The following is a 21,819-nucleotide window of genomic DNA, read 5'->3' as shown; positions in this document are numbered from 1 at the left end:
ATACCTATGGAGGTGGCAGAATAACTTTGCCTGGAAAGGAACTTTCCACAAGCTCTTAGTAAGTATTGTATGTTTAAAGATATTTTCCATGTTATTGTAAACAAATCTTTTGGATGTCCTAAGCCAAAATTGGTGTACATTCTTACACCTGTGGTAAGTTGCATTGACTTTGTTTAAGTGTATTGTAGTTCATCCATATTTGTAAGGTTTCATTTAAGTGCTTTTTCTGAGAACAGTTCATCCCTAACTAAATATATCAAGAATACCAGACTTATTTCAAACATGACATGTGCTGAAGGATTATTTATGATGCACTGCATAGTATTTGGAGTGATGTAGTTCCTGTGGTGTCTGATTTTACACTTACTATACTGTTCAGTCTTTTAATTCTGTTTTTAATTTCCAATCAAGCTGTCAATGCAATCAATCAGAGCTTTAATATACCAATGTGCTCTAATATACCTACTAATCTCTCTCATCTCATTTTTTTTTCTTTCTTGCAATGTATGTTATTTTATTAATTCCGCTAGAATTTACCTACTTAAAATTATCTGTTAGATTAAGGACCTGCCCGAAACGCTGCACGTACTAGTGGTTTTACAAGATTATAAATTACCATTCTATTTATTCTCACAAACTCAATGTACCTTCTTGTTTATAAATAAATAAATTTTGTTAGGTTGGAGGTTCATGGACACAAGAGGCCATTGATGGTAGAGGAATGTTGGGGTGCTGGCCATTGGACCACTCCCTTACTGTTCTTTCTACCATACTTAGTCCAGTTAATGCCAGAGAAGACTTTCTACATCACCTTCAACAAACTGCACTGCCAGGTGCAAGTGACGGAGATACAGGTTCCAGTGAAGACAAGACTGGTGATAATGTGTGGGTGGTTGTTGACAGCTGTGGTGAAGAGGAGGAGAACCCAGCACAGCTGTGGTCACTCTTAAGTGAGAATGATGTTGTTCAGGTTGGTCACTTAGAAATGAAGATTTTATTTTTATATTTGTTTTGTTTATTCATTTATGTTTATCTCCACTTTCAACTGTTTCTAGTGTGAAATGTTGAGAGATTCACTTAAATACTTGTATATTACCTCAATATTTTTTTCATTCTAAGCATAAGGTAGGAATAATTTCCATTCATAGGAGCATGTTACAGTATACATGTTCACCATCTGCACTTTGTATATTCTGCAGACAACATGATAGTTTCTGTACATGCATTCATGGGTAGAGTGCAGGTGTTTCTAGTGCCTCAGGCCCCGAGTGTGAACTGTGATACATCTTGAGCAACAGCTGCACTCTCATGCCTATAGTGCACCACTGGAGAAAGATATTATATGTTGGTATACCTTTAACTCTGTTTCAGTGCAATGCTCTCCTTTCACACACCCTCAAGTCTCTTCTTTTTACCCTTTGTTTTGTAAACTCATTTGGTTCTTATTTGCATCCTAACTTCATTTCTCCTTTTCTACTTTTTTATTGACCATTTTCCTTCTGATTGTCTCAACTATTACATAATATTTAAAGGCTTTAAAATATTGTCATGATTTTCATAATGGCTGTGGCACTAAGGAGAATTTAAGAGAATGATTCAGAATGGAGTGTTTCACTGATCAACCCCATATTTTTAAAGAATTTCAGATCATGGGTGTATTTGGATGTAGTTTTCAAATTTGTTTGTGCTTGACTGTATATGCATATTGTATTACTGTATAGACAAATATATTAAATTTATCATAAAACACTAACATTTCCAATAATACACTAATCAGTATAAATTTTCATAAATTTGTTCCTAGATAAGTACAGCATTTTATATAGGTATTTTTTATATGTACTGTATGCTCCACTGTTACCTATTACAGTACTGTACCTAATATTTCCTTTATTAAACAAATATAAACTCAGTTTTTATATATTAAAGTAACTTTTGTAATCCTTGTTTTTTTCAGATCCTAAACCAAGTACCTTTCAAAAATATTTTTCAACACATACTGTTGGTGGAGGAAGAAAATGGGAAGCTGCGCTACAGTGTGTCTCACACAAGTCACCACGGCTGCATGAAGCTCTTTGCGTTTGCTACTCGATTGATTCAGCTTTTTCGAAGAGGATTGGCTACATATTCCCAGGTCAGCATTATCACCATATTCCTTGGTTAGTGCTGAGTTAGTGATTAGTGCCAACCACTTGAGCTGGACGGTAGAGCGACGGTCTCGCGTCATGCAGGTCGGCGTTCAATCCCCGACCGTCCAAGTAGTTGGGTACCATTCCTCTCCCCCCATCCCATCCCAAATCCTCATCCTGATCCCTTCCAAGTGCTATATAGTCGTGATGGCTTGGTATTTTCCCCTGATAACTCCTTCCTTCCTGGATAGTGCTTTGCATATATTTTTGGGACACATTTATTCAAACTAACTAGATTAGAACCAAGGTATTACTGCTTCAGGGATGATAATTTTGCTCTTTTACATACTAAAGATATATTGTAAGTGCATGTGCACATTACTGTGTTTTGTGAAATAAATTAGTAGCGTGTAATTTCAAAATAATTTTTATATAAAGGAAAGTCGTGAAATTAGTTTTATTTAAATTGAAATAGATTTCCTGTATCGCGAAAAAATTATTTAATAAAAATTTGATATCTTTATAACTTAAATGCTTAGTATTTTCTGTGTCATTTTTGTATTCAAAATTTTTTATACGAATATATTTTAAATTTGCACTCTCATACGTCTGTATGGCTTCTACAGTCTTTCTTAACTCTCATGCCAACTTTTTCTTTCACCATATTACTTGCCTAACATATTTTTATCTCTAATTTTATGTAATGTATATCAGCTGAGGTATCGTGGTGTAACAAAGCGCATTTGTCGACTACTACGTCACACCATGCAATATGTTACCGATCACTGGCAGAGCTTCCTTTCTGCACACCAGGACGCACCAAGCCAGAGCTCAGCCGCATCACAAACAACAGTCCATTTGGCTTCATTACAGGTTATTGCATTATACAGTATTTGTTTTGGATAAGAAGCCAGTGTGTTGGCTTCCTATTCATCTAACACTTGTAAAATAGTCATGTCACCTATAGTAATTGATTTTAGGCCTAAATTCCTTATGTTAGATTTATTAGAAAAAGTGTCTACAGAAAGCCTTGTACAGTATGTACAGTATTGTATTATCGTTACAGAATTGTTATCCAAAGATACAAGTTTGGGAATGCTCAGACATTCCTTGAGAAAGGGCTAGGTACTGATTAGTGAAATCTGAATTCGCCTGATGGTAGAACCTTCATTAATACATGCAAAGGTTGCAGCCATGAGGTATGCACTACCTACAACTGAGTAAAATAACCCCCAAAATTATATACTGTATATATATATTACTAAGTTGGGAAAATTAATTTTCTTACCAGAGCTCATTATTTTCCTTGTGTTCATCACTAGCTTGAAGCTTCAGGGATTTTATTCCTAGCAGTTATATCTTTTCCTATAAATTCTACCAAATTCATGTTAAATATAATGCCTAAGAACATCAGTAACAAGTGGGCAAGAAGAAACTGCATAACTGTTGCTTTAAAATTTGAATTTCATTGTAAGTTTGATAAGGGTTAATCTTTTGCAAAAATTGCAGAATATAACAGGTGAAAAGTACGTTTAGTGATATAAAAGAACAGAAATAAATACTTATGAAGTTTGTGAGTATAGTACTACAGTGTTTTGCCTCAGGTAAGATGTGTTCTTGGAAGGCATTGTGTTAAATATTGACAATTGAATACAGATGTGCTCAGTGACTGCCACATGTGGGGAAGGTGAGGCAGATTTGACTAGCCTTGACCCACACCCACTCACTGCATCACACAATGCAAGGTTATAAAAGATATTTCTTCTTTTGACATAATTAAGCTATTTATCACTTCTATACAGATTATGAAATGTTTTAATCATCTGCAAACATTTACATGTGCGAACTCACTTCTTCTGGTAGGTCATTTACATTAATTATAAACTGCAACAGTGCTAGGAATTTACCCCATTAGACCTGACTATTCACTCCTCTTCAGACTGGGGTATCCTCTGACTGTGACCTTATGTTTCATTCCTGATTTACTTGAGGGCCACTAACTTTAGTGGCCTCGACGAGGACAGGAAGCCTGCAGCTTGTCGAAGGTGCCCTTGATTTTTTTCTAGGTATATTTTAAAACTCAACATAGTTTAGGCAGTTACGGCTTTGGTGGGTAGGCGGTTCTATGGGTTAATAACCCTGTAGGTGAAAAGCATCTTGTGTTCTCAGTCCTACATTATGGCTTGTTGAGCTTGAAACCATTGCTCCTTATTTGTGTTACATCTGACCTTCTGAAGAAAATATCCGGATCAACATCCTCTAGCTTGTTAAAAGTTTCAGTGAGATCCGACCTGTAATGCCTGGTTTGCAGTGTTGCTCTGTGGCCTTCAAGCATTCCTGATACAAGAGATGACTTAGTCGTGGAATTACTTTTGTTGCCTGGTGTTGCACCTTCTCCAGAGCAGCTATGTCCTGAAAATGAGGTCTTCATACTTGGATACAGTAATTCAAATGGGGCACACCAGAGATTTATACAGTTGAACTATTACCTTCTTTTCCTTATAGTCAAAATTATGCTCGAGTATCCCTAGAGTTTGGTTAGCTTTTCTGATTGCTACACCCCGCCTGTTGTGCAACTATTAATGTGTGGTGGACTTGACTCCAAAGTACTTTTCTTCATCAATCTGCTGTAATATAATGTAATGGTATTAATTTGGTACTCGTGGCATGGGTTGTTATGCCCCACATGCACGGTCTTGCATTTGTTAATATTAAATAGCATTTGCCAGTCTTCTGACTATTTGTGGAGTTCATGTAGATCTCTTTGTAAGGCTTCAATATCGTTATCATTTCCCACTTTACCATAAATCTTAGTGTCATCAGCAAATTTGATGAAGTGGTTTGTAATATTCTCATCTGTCATTGATGTATATGATAAAATGGAAGGGCCCCAAAATGGAACCCCCTGAGGCACCCCACTTATCACATTTCTCCATTCACATTTGTTTCCATTTAGCATGACCCTTTGTTTTCTATCCTTCAACCATTGTTTTATCCATTCTAATATTTTACCATTTATTCCATGGACCTGTAATTTCCTTGCCAGTCTTTCATGTGGTACCTTATCAATAGCTTTAGTAAAATCCATGTACCTGTATATTACATCCACCAGAAGGCCTGAGTAGTGGGTTACCTTTTCCAAAAATGTGAGCAAATTTGTAAGGCAAGATCTGTTTTTAACTAATCCACGTTGTGTCGATAAAATATAAATATAAATATATATATATATATATATATATATATATATATATATATATATATATATATATATAATGTCGTACCTAGTAGCCAGAACGCACTTCTCAGGCTACTATGCAAGGCCCGATTTGCCTAATAAGCCAAGTTTTCCTGAATTAATATATTTTCTCTAATTTTTTTCTTATGAAATGATAAAGCTACCCATTTCATTATGTATGAGGTCAATTTTTTTTTATTGGAGTTAAAATTAACGTAGATATATGAGCGAACCTAACCAACCCTACCTAACCTAACCTAACCTATCTTTATAGGTTAAGTTAAGTTAGGTAGCCGAAAAAGATAGGTTAGGTTAGGTTAGGTAGGTTAGGTAGTCGAAAAACAATTAATACATGAAAACTTGGCTTATTAGGCAAATCGGGCCTTGCATAGTAGGCTGAGAAGTGCGTTCTGGCTACTAGGTACGACATATATATATATATATATATATATATATATATATATATGTCGTACCTAGTAGCCAGAACGCACTTCTCAGCCTACTATGCAAGGCCCGATTTGCCTAATAAGCCAAGTTTTCCTGAATTAATATATTTTCTCTATTTTTTTCTAATGAAATGATAAAGCTGCCCATTTCATTATGTATGAGGTCAATTTTTTTTTATTGGAGTTAAAATTAACGTAGACATATGACCGAACCTAACCAACCCTACCTAACCTAACCTAACCTATCTTTATAGGTTAGGTTAGGTTAGGTGGCAGAAAAAGTTAGGTTAGGTTAGGTTAGGTAGGTTAGGTAGTCGAAAAACAATTAATTCATGAAAACTTGGCTTATTAGGCAAATCGGGCCTTGAATAGTAGGCTGAGAAGTGCGTTCTGGCTACTAGGTACGACATATTATATATATATATATATATATATATATATATATATATATATATATATATATATATATATATTTATTTTAATTATTACTTTTATTTTATTTTTTGTAGAGTAATATATATATAATGTGTAATACAGGTGGAATATGACCAGTTGTTCGAGAAAGCTGTAGACAGCATATTCAGCAGCCCACGTTCAGGTGCATGGCAGTTCCTGGCTGTCATCCCCTATGGCAGTGTATCTCTCTCACGGTTAGTGAAAGTTGCTTGTTTTATGGTGATGAGATTACCAGGTTAGGAGGAGGAAGGAGGTTAGGGGGGCCTGACAGCTGAGTGGACAGTGCTCGGGATTCGTAGTAATAAGGTTCCGGGTTCGATCCTCGACGGAGGCAGAAACAGATGGGCAGTTTTTCATCCAGATGTCCCTGTTACCTTGCAGTAAATAGGTACCTGGGAGTTAGACAGCTGCTACGGGCTGCTTTCTGGGGATGTGTAACAAAAAGGAGGCCTGGTCAAGGACCGGGCCGTGGGGATGCTAAGCCCTGAAGTCATCTCAAGGTACAGTAACCTCAACAAGATGAGCATTTTCCTCTTTATAATTGTTTAATAATGTAGTACTGCATTAAATGGCATCACTATTACTCCATCTCTCTCTTATAGCACTTGGCCTATACTGGGAGAAGTTTGCAATATGTGCCATCTTAATGTCACCACCTTGGGCACAGGGCGTGTAAGGCTGTTCGTGCCACTGAGGGCTGGACGTGGGGTGGCTTTTGAGGTCATTGGGGTCATTTGAGCATCAGAGTCATGTATTGATGGTAGAGGTAACCCTTCATAACCTGGCTGCTCTTTGGTGCCTGCCATATGATAAAATGTATTATTATAATGGCCAATCCATGCAATTCAATACAAAAAGTAATACAATATTATGGGTCCTGTAATCCAAGGGTTAATTGTTCACTGAATTTTGACTGGAAAGTTCATGCTCTTATGAATGATCTGCTGGAAGTAGGGAGAAGTAATAATCCGAGTTGATGATATACATCAGTTTATTTTCCTGGTCACCATTTCACTTGGTATTTAAATGCTTCAAAAGCACATTGCCATGAGGGGATTTTGTTTTGATAAACTATTGATAAGTTCTCAAAAAATCATGTCATGTTGGTAACAAACTTGATGAAAGTTATTGATTGAAGCATCACTCTTTGGGTTGCTTTTCAGGTTGTGGAAGATTGTCTACAAGCTTCACACAGGTATGAGAGAGGAATCACTCGGTACTGCATGTAAGGAGAGTGCCGGGAACCTGACGAATAGTGACTGGGCAGATTTAGTAACTCACAGTGACACTCGTGGTCAGTTTTATGATTGTCTCCTGAAAATGGAGGAAAATGAATCATTTTATCTCCTTTCTGCTTTGGCAAACATGACTGCTGCACGTGAAGCATCAGAAAAAGAATTTATTAAGGTATCCTTTTGTTGTTTTTTCTTATTAATTATTACAATTTTATAATAGTTAATTGTTTTAAATAATAAAACTTCCTCACTTAAGTTGTTTCATGGAGTCATATCTTACAGGTGGTAATAAAGAACATATTTGAAGCAACATTTGTGAATGAGGGAACAAGAGAAGAACTTAGCCGGAATGGTCGAGATCTGTTATCAACAATTGCAGCTAAACATCCATCATCCATTTCATTTTTGCTGACAGCAACTCAGGTATTTCTGTGAGAACTGCCAGTTTGCATGTCATATTTTAGGTCTTTCTTTAAAATATGTTTTTGATATCGTTTTAATAAATATTAGAAGCAAGGAATCTGTAAATGGCTTTCTTTATTTAATTTGAAGAATTGCAAAACTTTAATTGAATTTAATACACAGTATTCTTAATAACACACAAGAGGATATTTTATGTATTTTCTCCATTCATACCTTTTCATGCCATCTTTAACACTACATTTAGTTACTTGTCTGGGGTTGCTTCCAAGAGCTTATGCATGGGTACCCCAAGATTAAATTCAACATGCCCGCCCATCATCTTGGTACCTGGAGCATACCTGGAGAGGGTTCTGGGAGTTCTTCTGCGCATTGAGCCTGGCCTGAGGCCAGGATCGACTTGTGATAACTTGGTCCATCAGGCCCACATATCCACTACAGCCTGGTTGGTCTGGCATTTCTTGTAAGAACTTATCTAAGTGCCTCTTGAATAAATCCAACTTTGTTCCAGCAATATTTCTAATGCTTGCTGGGAGGGTTTTGAACAGCTGTGGACCTCTGATGTTCAGTGTTCTCTGATTGTGCCTAGGGCACCTCTACTCTTCACTGGTTCTATTCTGCATTTCCCTCCATATCTTTTGTTCCAGTACTGTATGTTGTTATTCTACTTTGCAAATTTGGGACCTGGCCTTCAAGTATCTTCTGTGTATATATTTGTTACCTTTCTTGTCTCCTTTCCAAAGAGTACATTTTGAGAGCTTTGAGACGTCCCAATAATTTAATGTTTTATCATTTCTATGCGTGCTGTATATGTTCTCTGTATTCCCTCTAATTCAGAGATCTCTCCTGCTCTGAAAGGGAAAGTGAGTACTGAGCAATACTCAAGACAGGACAGCACCAGTGATTTAAATCGTATTAGCATTGCTGTGGGGTCTCTGGATTTGAAAGTTATCATAATCCATCCTATCATTTTCCTGGCCGCCGCTATATTTGTTTGGTTATGTTCACTAAATGTCAGGACGTCAGACATCATAATTCCCAGATCTTTTACTTGTTGCATTTTTTCTGTGAATAGGTTTGATTGTGTTCTGTACCCTGTATTTCGTTTAATTCCTCGTTTCCACCATGCCTAAGTACCAGTACCTGGAACTTGTCACCGTTAAACATCATGTTATTTTCAGTTGCCCAGTTAAAGACTTTATTAATATCTGCCTGCATTTTTTCAGTGTCTTCTACAGAAGAAATTTTCATGCTGATTTTTGTATCATCTGCAAAGAATGACACGAATCTGTTACTAGTATTTTTGTTATATCCGAGATCAGAATAAGAAATAGTAGCAGTGAAAGAACTGTGCTCTGGGGTACAGAGCTTTTCACTGCACTTGGGCTTGATCATATTTGATTGACCATCACCCTCTGCATTCTGTTTGGCAGAAAGTTCAAAATCCAATGCCCCACTTTACCCGTTATTCCTTTTGATCTCATTTTATGGGCTATCACTTTATGGGCTTTTATGTGTAAGGTGGCTCCAGTGCCCATCATCTGGGTAGGGGGCTCTAGTGCCTCAACTGGGTAGGGAGTCCAGTGCCCATCATCTGGGTAGGGAGTCCAGTGCCCATCATCTAGGTAGGGGGCCCCCAGTGTCCATCATCTAGGTAACCTGTCTTCAGTACCCATCATCAGGTTTGGGGCCCCGGTGCATTGCTTTGGCCTGCAATGCTGTTAAGACAGCCTTGCTATGTGCAGTAATTCAAAAAGATCACTGTAAACTGATCTTATGAAAGTTGTTAGGGGCAGCAGTGGATGGCTGCTGAAGTGTGGTAGTGCTTGTATACCCTTCATGCTATATATTATAGAGGATTCAATGAATGGTTCAGTGACAGTTATATTACAGGTATTTAATATCTATAACCTCCTTTTGTTTTTTATTCCCCTATTTCTCCAGGCTGATGCCTCTGCATCCCATGAAAGTGGGAAATGTGGTGGTTGATGATGCATTTATTGCCTTCAAACTTTATTACAGGAAAAGATCACTAGCGTGGGGGGTATGGCACTTTATTTGTTTCGTGCTTTACCTCTGGAGATGTGGGAGCCTGACAGTGATGATGTTACATGTGTGTCCCATTGGCTGCTCTTCATGCCAGCAGCCAGCGTTGAGAATCAGTTAGCACGAATTATTCTCAGCAAACTTAATTGGGGAGAGAATGAGCTTAAGACTCAACTTAGTCTTCCACAAGAATTGCATCGTAAGGTAAGTATGCTTCTTCACAAACATTGGTTGTTCTGTGTTAACCCTTGAGGTGCACACCTGTTTATATGGTGCAACCTCCAGGTTTACATAAACAAAATTCTAACAGATGTTGTTTCCTTCTAATGTTGATAAAATACATTCTCTGATCTCGGGAAAAATAATGAAAAAAGTTGTGTGTGACTTTGGCCATGGTGAAGCCTGGAAGTCTCGCAATGATGTCACAGTTCATAAGCTTTCATCGGTAGTCACCGCGGGACAGTTGCCCCAGGCCAGCTGTCAGGTGGGAGTTGCTGCGAAGATAGTTTTTACATATTTCAATATGTCTGATTAGTTTTTTCTGTTTTTTGTTTTCCAGTAATATATTCAATAATATGTTGTTAGAAATTTATAACTAGTAATAAAATGTGTGTAACATTGGTATGTTCAAATATATTCATGTTGCTTAGATGCATACTATATTATTTGTTTAGAACAATAAAACATTCTGTTTTTAGTACTATTGTACTGTATGTGCATTGTATAACTGTGAACATTTTCATGCATGATTACATGTCTGTTGTGGTGATCTCATAATGCAGTCAGGGCTCAGCCTAGCTCCGTATGTTCTGTGTGAATTTTTAACTGGATGCATTAAATATACAATATAATATTTTCTCAGTGTTTCTAATGTTTTACTGTGGTTTTCTCAAGTGCTGTGATATAATGGGCTGCCAGTAATAATGTGTATCACAGAACATGTAGATACACACAGATATATTCATGTTACTAAGATGCATACTATATTATTTGCTTAGAACAATAAAAGATTCTGTTTTCTGGGGGGAGCCCCTACGGCTTCCCGGAGCTATCCATATCAGCCTGGATAGCTCCCGGGAGCCTCTGGGACTCGCTCAGAAAATGGCATTTCAGTACATTCATTACTGTTTTTTTGCTGTTATTACACTATATACAAACTTTGTCTGTAACTATATACATTTTCATGCACAATTATGAACCACTAAGCCAGTTTGGTGGGGTATAGTAATGACCAAAGACAGCATAGCTCCACACACACATTATCACTAGACACTGGCAGCAGATGACACAATGTGATGAAGCAGAATGTATTACAATATACTACGGACATCAATAATTCTAGGCGCAGTGTTTGCTACTATTATCAGGATCCTGATAACAATAGTGTGTACTGTAATTTTACAAATTTGTGTAATAAAATGTGTGGAGCATTGCTATACTCAAATAGGTGTGCATATTAGTGACAAGATTATTATATTCTTAGGTCAAGAAAACAGTGCTTTTGGTGTCATTACACTGCATATACACTATGTATGTAACTATCTACATTTTTGTGCACCTTAACGACCCACTAAGCTGGTCTGATGAACCCACATGCACACAACATAGCATCAACACACTTGTCAGCTGTTTGACTTAATGCCTCCTTTATAACATGCCTATCACTAACTCTAGGCATAATGTTGCTATCAGCATCCTGGTCCGTAAATCCTGAATATAAATCAGTTTGCACTAGTTTATTTTCTAAAGGAGCATGAGGTCGTTTCATGATGCATAGATACATCAGTGGCAGGTGCTATGGCTGTCTGTATCACACTGAACATCATAAACAACATTGTGTTCATTGATATTCGAACATTGTATGCAGCTTTTATTAGTCAGGATCTTTTGTATTATCATCACAAAATAATGGCAGTTACTTGTATACTTCATAATTGTTAAGTGATGCTGTGGATACAAGCAGAGCAGCGGTGCTGTTAGCTTAAGCTGTATGCACCAGCCTTGGTTGCTCACTCAGAACTGATACCTTCACACCCAGGAACAGTGTTTATGATTTTTTTTTCAAAATGGTGTCTGTTTACTGGAGGCCTGAGAAAACCAATGTGAGCCCCGTGTATCTGAGGGAGTTTTAAAATCTTATGCTGCACCCTAATATTTTCCTTGACAGGATGCACACTTGAGCATAATTAGCCACTCAGTCACCTAATTGGATCCACAGCCGAAGGGTTAATCAAATATCTTAAAAATTCTCAGTAGAATGTTTTCATAATGAATTTTCAAAACAAACTCTTGCATACAGGTTGCAATAACGGTATTGGAGGCACACATTAAGATTTGTTGTGATATGTATTCTGGAAGTCTGCTGACGGAAGGAGTGAAGCAAGTCACATCAGTTATGTACTCACCATCTCCAGAGCAGGTTAGAACTGTTAAGTTAATGTGTTACTTACCTCAATGTTTCAACTTTAAATGATGTTAACTTATTGGCTATGTTTCTGGTGTCTATTGTAAATTGGTACATACTGAAGTATTATATATTTTAAAATTAGTAATTCAGATTGACAGTCATGTTTAATTCATAATATAAGAGTAATGTATTCCACCAAGTGATAAACTTCAAGTGCTTTTGCAGGTTTTCTTTGATTGGTCGTGGGAGATGCTTTCCTGTCTTCGACTACACCGTCTGGACCAACCTGAGGCACAAGTTCGTGCTACTCTGGCCTCTCCTTCATTACTCCTTGAGGGCATGCCAGATCCTACATCAGTAGCTATAACACAAGGGTCAGTATTGTTATACATTGTTTGAATATTTTTATACAACAGTTTTTATACCTTTACTAAGTATAAACCACTTTGCTGGTTTTGTAGGAAAGCCACCCATTCCTTCACGACTCGGCAGACTCGAGCCAGGGTCAGTGCTCCGGAGAATGAGTACACTTGAAGAGAGTTTTGATGAGGGCATAAGGCAAAGAGAACAAGCTAGCAGAGCCTGAAAGTTTGTCTTGCCGTAGCCAGCAGTTCGAAGGGACGTTCACAGTGGAATTAGAAATAATAGATATTAAATAGATACACTGCACATCAATAATTTCATCTGTATCATTAAATAAAAGCCATAAAATATCATTGTAATCTTTTTACAGGTCATTGATGAATGTTGTAAAACGTGGCATTATGGATAAAAACCCACTGGCTCTCTTCTCTGCTTTGCTCTTAACTACCTGGGGACACTCCTTGCCTGAGGTTAGTCAGAAATATTGCCACACTTGCTATATAACATTAATACAGTATAGCTTTCTTTGTATATGTATATCTACTGTGATTTAAGGTCGGTTAAATGTTTCAAATGGTCTACGGAAGGACAAAATAATTGTGTATTGAATTTCATATGAACTTGTGTTTATCACCTTCCTGGTAATTTTTTGTCAAAATTAACATGCTGTATGTTGTATTTTAATTTTCAAGTTGCATTTTAATTTTCTTTTGTTTTATTTTAGTTTTGTGAGCAAGGTATAGAGTGCATACACGAGCTGGTGGCTCAGGGCAGGTATGAAGCTGCTATATCTGCTCTGGGACACATTATGCCACTTTTCTTCTCGCAGCTTGAAGACATCACCTCCAGTACCAGGTCAGATCCTTTGCAGCAGTGGTCACAGTTACAAGGGAGTCAGAGCATATAGGAAGTGATGACAGTTTAAATATGGTGTGCTGCAATAGTAGTCTTGACTGATATTGTTCCAGGGTGGACCCAAATGCCATCACTTGTTTCTTGTGTATGGGTTTATTGGTAATTTATTCCAGCCATATTATTGCAAATTTAATTCATTGTTGCATTAGTAGCAAATGTGTTAATTGTTACATATAAGGATGTGTGAGTATAGTCTAACTTTGCAGAAATAGTTGTACAGTAGTGGTATTGTTGTTGCATACAAGGGCTGTGCATGTACTCTACCTTTTCTCTGACTTTTACATTGTTTTATGTCATAATCATCCTGTAATTTGTTGTGCATTTTGCAAAACCTTACCATATGAACACACTTTTCTTGCATCCTGCTGTATATATAAAAACTTGTTTGTACAGTATCATTATTTATTAACTTTCTGAATTATTCAACTATGATGCTCACTTAAGGCAAGATCACTGAAGGTCCAATTGGATAGGATCACGACAATCATGGCAGGATGACACACTGCAATGTGGAAAGAGTGATCTTTTCATGGGGCAACAGTTGCAAGCTCAACATGCCACAATGTAGGATAGAAAGCAAGAGATGCTTTTCACCCATAGGGTTTACAGACTTACGGATTCATGTACCCACCTAAGCTGTAAATGCCAAGGCATTGTTCCAGTTCAAAATATCCTCAGGCACACTGAGGTGTGGGGACATATTCTTTCCAATGTCTGTGTGGTTTATTTGGATACTGAGTTTTCTCAGTACCCAAATGAACCACTGTTTTCTCATTGTGCAAATGCCACCAGTGCTGAATAGTCTGTCTTTATCTAACTTATCAATTCCCCTGAGGATTTTGTGAGTGGTAATTATGTCTCCCCTAACTCTTCTGTCCTCCAGTAATATGAGGTTCAATTCATGTAGACTTTTCTCGTAACTCATATCTCATATGTCTGGGACTAATCAAGTGGCATATCTTTGAACATCCTGCAACATAGACTAGACTAGAGTAGACATGGACTAGAAATAGACTTCACACTGGAGCCTCATATTCCAGGATTGGCCTAACGTATATGACATACAACGTTCTGAATGATTCCTTATGCAAATTTCTTAAGGCTGTTCTTATGTTAGCCATTCGTGCATATGCCGCTGATGATATCCTTTTGATGTGGACTTCAGAAGACAGGTTCAGGGTGACGTCAACTCCTAGATCCTTCTCTCTGTTCATTTCCTGAATGATTACATCTCCTATTTGGTAATATCTGGCCTCTGCCTCTTCCAGCACCTAATTTCATTACTTTACATGTACGTCAAGAGCCATTTGTTGAACCATTCTTTCAGTTTGTCCAGATCATCTTGTAGACTTGCTGTCATTCTCTGTCTTAATTCTCCTCATAATTTTTGCATTTTCAGTAAAATTGAGAAGAATTACTCTTATTTGCTCTGTAAGATCATTTACATATGTGAGAAACAGAATAGATCCAAGAACTGAACCATGTGGGATGCCGCTTGAGACATCACATCATTCTGAAATCTTGCCCCCCAGAGTAACTCGGTTTTCTATATTGCTTAGGTAATCTCATACCCACTGGAACACCTTGCCTTCACAACTCCCTTCTTCTCCAACTTAAGCACTAGACTTGTATGGGGTACTGTGTCAAAAGCTTTCTGTCAATCTAAAAATTTCTTTCTTGTTTAATTTTTGTTGCCTCTTCATAGATTTTTATTAAATCTGTGAGGCATGATTTACTATCCTAAACCTGTGCTCGTGGTTTGTTACAAAAGTTCCTTCTCTCAAGATGTTCAGTTTTCTCCATCACCTTGCATGGTTTGCAAGCTTGGGACACTGTCCTCCTGTCTGTCTCCTTTCTTGAACATTGGGACTACATTAGCTGTCTTCCAACTTTTTGGCAGTTTTGTTGGTTTAAAAACCCCTGACATAATGGTTTAAAAAGTTCCTTGTTGCCACGTCCAGTGGTTGAGCTCTTTGTGATTCTGTGCCCCCATCAGGTTCTTTCTTTTTCCAGTCTATCTTTTCATTGTTGAAGTCTCCCGTGATTAGAAGTCGGGATCTGTTCTTACAGGTGACAGTGGCTGCCCCTTCTGTTATAGCAATAATTGTCATGTTTCTCTCATATGCTTGTCGGGGTCTTGTCATTTACTGGAGGGTTATATATCACTGCTACTGCTATATTTTGCCCTCCTATTGTCATGGTAGGGAACCGGTCGGCCGAGCGGACAGCACACTGGACTTGTGATCCTGTGGTCCCGGGTTCAATCCCGGGAGCCGGTGAGAAACAATGGGCAGAGTTTCTTTCACCCTATGCCCCTGTTACCTAGCAGTAAAATAGGTACCTGGGTGTTAGTCAGCTGTCACGGGCTGCTTCCTGGGGGTGGAGGCCTGGTCGAGGACTGGGCCACGGGGACACTAAAGCCCCGAAATCATCTCAAGATAACCTCAAGATGGTGCCTGTTATGTAGTCTCTGAGCCCTTCACAGCCCAGGATATCTATCTCCTTGAAACTCCAGCCCTTTCTTATCAGCAGGGCTGCTGCTGCTCCCATCCCATCTCTTTCTTTACTTATTACATTGTAGTCCTAGGAAAACACTGCATACATTAACACGCCAGTTTCATTTCCAATGAATTCTATTACAACTGAGTTATCTTCTCGTGATCTTTCCCCAATTTCACTTGCTTTATTTGTGATCCTATCTATGTTTGAGTATGTTACTTTGAAGAAAACGTTCTTCTATCCAGTCTCGCTTTCCCTTAGCATCAATTCCATTGGGTTGGAAGTTGTATGATACGGGGTAGGGAGGACATGGCTGCCCTGCGATCATGGGACAAAGGGGGGGGGGGGAGGGAGGGCTTGGGTTGGTAGGGCAGTAAAAGTCTGGGATGCGGGGCAGGGAGTGTCTGGGATGGGGGGAGCAGGGAACATCTGGGATAAGTGGAGCAGGGAACATCTGGGATGGAGGGGAAGGGTAGGGAAGGTCTGAGATGGGGGTGGGGGGGGGAGTAGGGAACATCTGGGATGGGGGGAGGGTAGGAAAGGTCTGGGATGGGGGAGGGCAGGGAAGGTCTGGGATAGGGGATTGAGAGGGTCCAGGATGGGAGAGGCAGTGAGGACCTGGGATGGAGGAGCAGGGAGGGGGTCTATGAGTTAGGAGGCATGAGTGGTGTTTGAGGAAGGAGGATTGTTGGGATGATGGGTGATCTAGTCTTCTGTTCCACTTCTCTCTGGGGTTGTGTGCCTGCTGATAAACGGTTCCCCATTCTCGTCTGAAGTTACTGAGCTAAGACCTGTGGTTTTGCAATTTCATTCCCTCACTTTGTGTGTATGTTGTCTGTAAGTATAAGCAGGTGTGTGTGTGTGTGCATGTAAATTTATGTATATGTGTATGTATATATATTGTTTGTTTATACAGTTTTATAGACTTGTTTCTGTAATACTGTACTATATTGGACAGTATTTAAAGCATTTTCATGTTATCAAAAACTGACCTGTGTTAATTTCTGATCAAGCAGGTTAATGCTTGCCATACAAAAATGTTTGACTGCAGACCACACCTATATTACTATGGCAAAGAGTCTTGTGGCTACCACCTTCCCTGGGAAGATTCTCAATGCATTTGCTGCTATGATAGTATATCACATACAAAATTACACAAGGTAAATCTTCAGCAGTTTTAAATACATAATATATATATATATATATATATATATATATATTATATATATATATATATATATATATATATATATATATATATATATATATATGTCGTACCTAATAGCCAGAACGCACTTCTCAGCCTACTATTCAAGGCCCGATTTGCCTAATAAGCCAAGTTTTCATGAATTAATGTTTTTTCGTCTACCTAACCTACCTAACCTAACCTAACGTAGCTTTTTTTGGCTACCTAACCTAACCTTACAGATAAATATAGGTTAGGTTAGGTTAGGTAGGGTTGGTTAGGTTCGGTCATATATCTACGTTAATTTTAACTCCAATAACAAAAAATTGACCTCATACATAGAGAAAAGGGTTGCTTTATCATTTCATAAGAAAAAAATTATAGTAAATATATTAATTCAGGAAAACTTGGCTTATTAGGCAAATTGGGCCTTGAATAGTAGGCTGAGAAGTGAGTTCTGGCTACTAGGTACGACATATATATATATATATATGTATATATATATGTATATATATATGTATATATATATATATATATATATATATATATATATATATATATATATATATATATATATATATATATATATATATATATATATATATATATATATATATATATATATATAATATATTCTTAACATGTTATCTTATAATTTGGAAATATAGTTTCTTTGTACTTGAATAACGTAATAATGTTTTATATACATTTTAATTTGCATCTAAAAAGATCTGTTACACTTTTTTTTAGGTTGTGCATTATAACTGAAATTGCTTATATAGGTGGCTATAACTTTTGCTTTGGTTACTCAGCTATTGCATTATTAGTATATTGAATATGTATTCCAAGGTACAATCTTCCATCTGGGGCATTGGCAGTACAGTTTTGGCTTCAGCTTCTTATATGTGTGCCAGAGTGGGTGCACGACAGTTCCGTGCTCTTCTTACTGGACACCATTTGTCAGCACGCCTTCATCCACTCCACTTCCTGGCAAGAAGTCTTACGAGGATTTTCAGAAGTCATGAAAGTAATTGGTGCTTTTTATGTATTTCTTATAGTTATTATTTATTAACTTCTAGGTCATGTACTGTATGTATAATACTCTGGTATATATTTACATAACCCATTACATTACATTTACATAACTTTGATTTCCTCCGTCATAAGATAAGGATCATACAGTAGAACTTTGTTACTGTGTTCAAACAGATCATTCTGTGACAGAACATGTCTGTTTCAGTGGGAATGAAGTTGTATCAATTTGATATATTTTCTGTGGGAAGCCCCGTCGGCTCCCTGGAGCTATTGGACTGATATTAGCTACATTAGTCTAGGGCTTCAGTCAAATAAAGTCCGTATGCCTACCGGGAACCACAAGCCAGAACCTGGTTCCCCTCAGAGAGGCGAAGGGAGCAGTGGCCTATGAAAACTCCAATCTATGAGAGTATATTCATGTCTGCCATCGACCGGGGATAGCCACCCAGAAAGGTAGGCACCCCAAAACAGACCCCTCCTGGTAAAAAAATTGCAACCTGAAACCAAACAGAACCTAGGAACTCCCCTCTAAGGAAAACAAGATAACAAGCAAAATGTCATCACACCACTGGCTGCTTTGGGAGGGGGAGATCCCGCCCCACCGTGCCAGCCACCAGACCTTCAGTTCGTCGAACGAAGCTGGCTGGGGCAGATGTCTACTCAGGTCTTGATTGCTTTTTTCACCCATGCGGTGGTACCTGCTGTGTGTTGGTGCAGTGGCCAGGAGTTCCAGCACCTAGGGCTGTATGTGCTTAGGGTTCTCTTCCCTAAGCACCCTGTGAGTACATCCCTAGGGTTTCAGGGTTACCTTCCCTAGGACTTTTGGGTTCCAATTGCCATAGGGGTAGCGGTCGCTTGGCTTCTGCCTCGCCGTTAGAGTCAGCTTAGGGTTTTGGTGCTTTTGTTTGGCCCTGGGTAGGCAGTGTTTATTGCTGGTTTGGGGTGCACTGGGCTGCACAGCTTGCATAACAGCAGCGGCCATGCCTCTCTCTGGCCTCCTGTTGTTGTGGAGCTCCTTTGGGGCTCTTTTTCATTCTTTTTAGTTCCTTTGCTGCCTGGCTTCCCATTAGGTTCACCTAGGTTTTGTGGGACAATCCTCCCCTCGGCCCCGAGGTTGCTCGGTTCTCAGGGGTCAGTTTGCCTGGTCAATAAACCTGTTTCAACCAGCTTTGGCAGCATCAGTGCTTGGGCTTCTTGTAGGGTCACATCACCCTGCAGGCTCTGGAAACCCCCCCTGTCGAGGCTCGGGGTGACCCTCATTATGTCTTGCGAGTCCCATCTCCCCTCGTATGAGTTTGAAGGTTGTTCCTTGCCTTTGTCTCAGTATGACAATCATCTGTTTTTCCTCCGTCATGCTGCTTGTTTGGTCGACGTCACTTTCAACCCGGAGTCATGCGAAACTGGTTCTCCGCTCGTTCTCGGGTTTACCCTCTTTTCTTCAGGTGAGGTTAGGGGTCAAACAGCTTTTGCATTGCATGCTAGGTTTAGGTTGCTGCAGCGCACTAGGTTGGTCACCTGCTCGAATGCCCCGAAGCTGCCCTGCTTTGGTTTTAGGGACCCAGACTTGGGGCGTTGGTCACTTTAACCTTGGTTCAGTCTGCGCCCCTTAGTCCTTGCCCTGTTGGTGTTCACCCTCCTCCTCACTCCCTGTTGGTGTTCACCCTCCTCCTCACTCCCTGCTGCTGGCTTCCAAATGTCTAAGGGTTTCGGAGTCAGGGCAGGATTTAGCTGGGGAGGAGACTCGGGCGGCTCCAGGGGGGCTGTCCCATTCAATGCAGGGACGGAGGCATTCGAGCCTGATCCTCCCACCGAGGCTTCTGGGTCTTTCCAGCGGGCCCCCTTCTTTGGCATATGTTCTGTCGCACCTGCACGCTTGAATGGTGGGAGTTGACTTTGGTCATTCAGGTTTACCTGGGGGGTGAGTTGAACCACCTCAATGCATGCGTGTTCGCCCCTGTGCTTCCTCACGATGTTGGCCAGGTGCATCCTCACGTGCAGGTTTCTTCCCTTTTGGCGTCTCTGGTCGCTGATGATTTGCGTGCCCATGGGCATTTGGCTTCGGTCTTGCACTTCTATTCCCTGCTGGAGCTGTCTTCAGACTGGCTCGAGGAGAATATGTAGGAGCTGGGTTCTAAACCAGTGTCTGGTGCGCTTGCCTTGGTGGCTTGTTCGTCGGCTGCCTGGTTGAAGTTGTTTGGGCTGATTCTGAAGGAAGTGTTTTCTCTGTTCTTTGCTTCTCGCCTCGCGTGCCAACGGGCAGTGCTCGTCTACTCTTTGGAATCTGCTTGGTCCAGGGCTTTTAGATTTTTGTCCCCTTTTTGCCCGTTGCTGTTTGCAGTCTGTAGTTATGCATTTTCTGCAGGCAACTTCATCTAGTTGCTGACCTATGTCGGGCTTATTGGTTCTCCAGGGGAATGGCTGTGGGGGTCCTGCCTGGAAGGGTCATGCCAGAGCTCTGGATTCCTTCGGTCGTTGCAAGCCAGTAGTGCCAGATTCAGGGCCTGCACTACTGGCTCACGCCGACGGCTCCTACACTACACGCCGATTGCGTCTGGTCGGTGCAGTGCTTGCTCTTAGTGTAGGTCGGGCTCTCATAAGGGTCGTTAGCCTTTTTTGCGGTTTGCCTCGTTGATGGAACGATGGGGTGAAGGGGGGAAGGCTCGTGCTGTTTGCTCTTACTTGCAGTGGCATTGGGTGCCTCCTACTCCTCCGGGGAAGTTCGAGACGGGCAGGGCAGGCCTCTTTCCCTACGCTCTGTCGGGTCATCCTGGAGTGGGTACGCTTGGGCGTGGTTGAAACGATAGCGTCCCTCACTTGGATTTTCTGTCTGTATCCAGTTCTAAAACAGGACTGTGTGGATCTGAGGTTCATTCTGGACTTGTCCTGTCTGAACCGATGGGTCTTTTGCCCCTTCTTTTGGATGACGACTCTGTCCCAGGTTCAGCTGCTTTTGGAGCCGGGCACTTTGATGGTGTCCCTGGATCTCCGGGACACATATTGGCACGTCCCGATTCATCCGGGGTTCAGGGACTGACTCTGTTTTGTCGTGGAGAGGCAAGCTTACTGCTTGTGTCGCTTTGACGATGACTTTCGTTTCCTCGATGACTGGCTGGTCTGGGCTTCCAGCTGATCCACACGTCTGTTTGTTAGGGATTTGGTTCTTACCCAGCTCGCCGGGTTCGGGATCTTGGTGAACTGAGAGAAGTCCCATTTGGTTCCCTCTCAGGTTTGGACTTGGCTGGATCTTGTGTCGGACTCTTGGACCGCTTCCTTGTCTCTCCCTCTTGCAGAGTTGCTGCGGCTGTGGTCCTGTCTTCGTCTGTTTTTGGGTTGCACCCGGGTCACTCGTCAGTTGTTCGAGCAGCTGTGCAAAAGTCTGAACTTTGCTGTGCTGGTCTACCTACTGGGTCGGATCTGGCTTCGGCAGCTGTTCTGGTTCCTTTGGGG

General features: G+C 40.1%; 1 protein-coding gene across 3 annotated transcripts in view; it reads left to right on the top strand.

Moving 5' to 3' along the window:
• Positions 1 to 21,819, top strand: part of Epg5 (ectopic P-granules autophagy protein 5) — an 88,519-nt gene that overhangs the window by 13,943 nt on the left and 52,757 nt on the right. For all 3 annotated transcript variants that reach the window (XM_045747393.2, XM_045747394.2, XM_069313644.1), the window contains exons 3-15: positions 680 to 970; positions 1,958 to 2,134; positions 2,844 to 3,002; positions 6,348 to 6,460; positions 7,430 to 7,673; positions 7,784 to 7,924; positions 9,944 to 10,171; positions 12,267 to 12,386; positions 12,600 to 12,748; positions 13,108 to 13,207; positions 13,462 to 13,592; positions 17,168 to 17,311; positions 18,187 to 18,364. In XM_045747393.2, the coding sequence (XP_045603349.2) occupies positions 680 to 970; positions 1,958 to 2,134; positions 2,844 to 3,002; positions 6,348 to 6,460; positions 7,430 to 7,673; positions 7,784 to 7,924; positions 9,944 to 10,171; positions 12,267 to 12,386; positions 12,600 to 12,748; positions 13,108 to 13,207; positions 13,462 to 13,592; positions 17,168 to 17,311; positions 18,187 to 18,364 (2,175 nt within the window). The remainder of the gene's footprint in view (positions 1 to 679; positions 971 to 1,957; positions 2,135 to 2,843; positions 3,003 to 6,347; positions 6,461 to 7,429; positions 7,674 to 7,783; positions 7,925 to 9,943; positions 10,172 to 12,266; positions 12,387 to 12,599; positions 12,749 to 13,107; positions 13,208 to 13,461; positions 13,593 to 17,167; positions 17,312 to 18,186; positions 18,365 to 21,819) is intronic.

This window comes from Procambarus clarkii, chromosome 7 (genome assembly GCF_040958095.1).
Source record: "Procambarus clarkii isolate CNS0578487 chromosome 7, FALCON_Pclarkii_2.0, whole genome shotgun sequence".
Taxonomy (NCBI): domain Eukaryota; kingdom Metazoa; phylum Arthropoda; class Malacostraca; order Decapoda; family Cambaridae; genus Procambarus; species Procambarus clarkii.
This window is presented reverse-complemented; position numbering and strand designations above follow the sequence as displayed.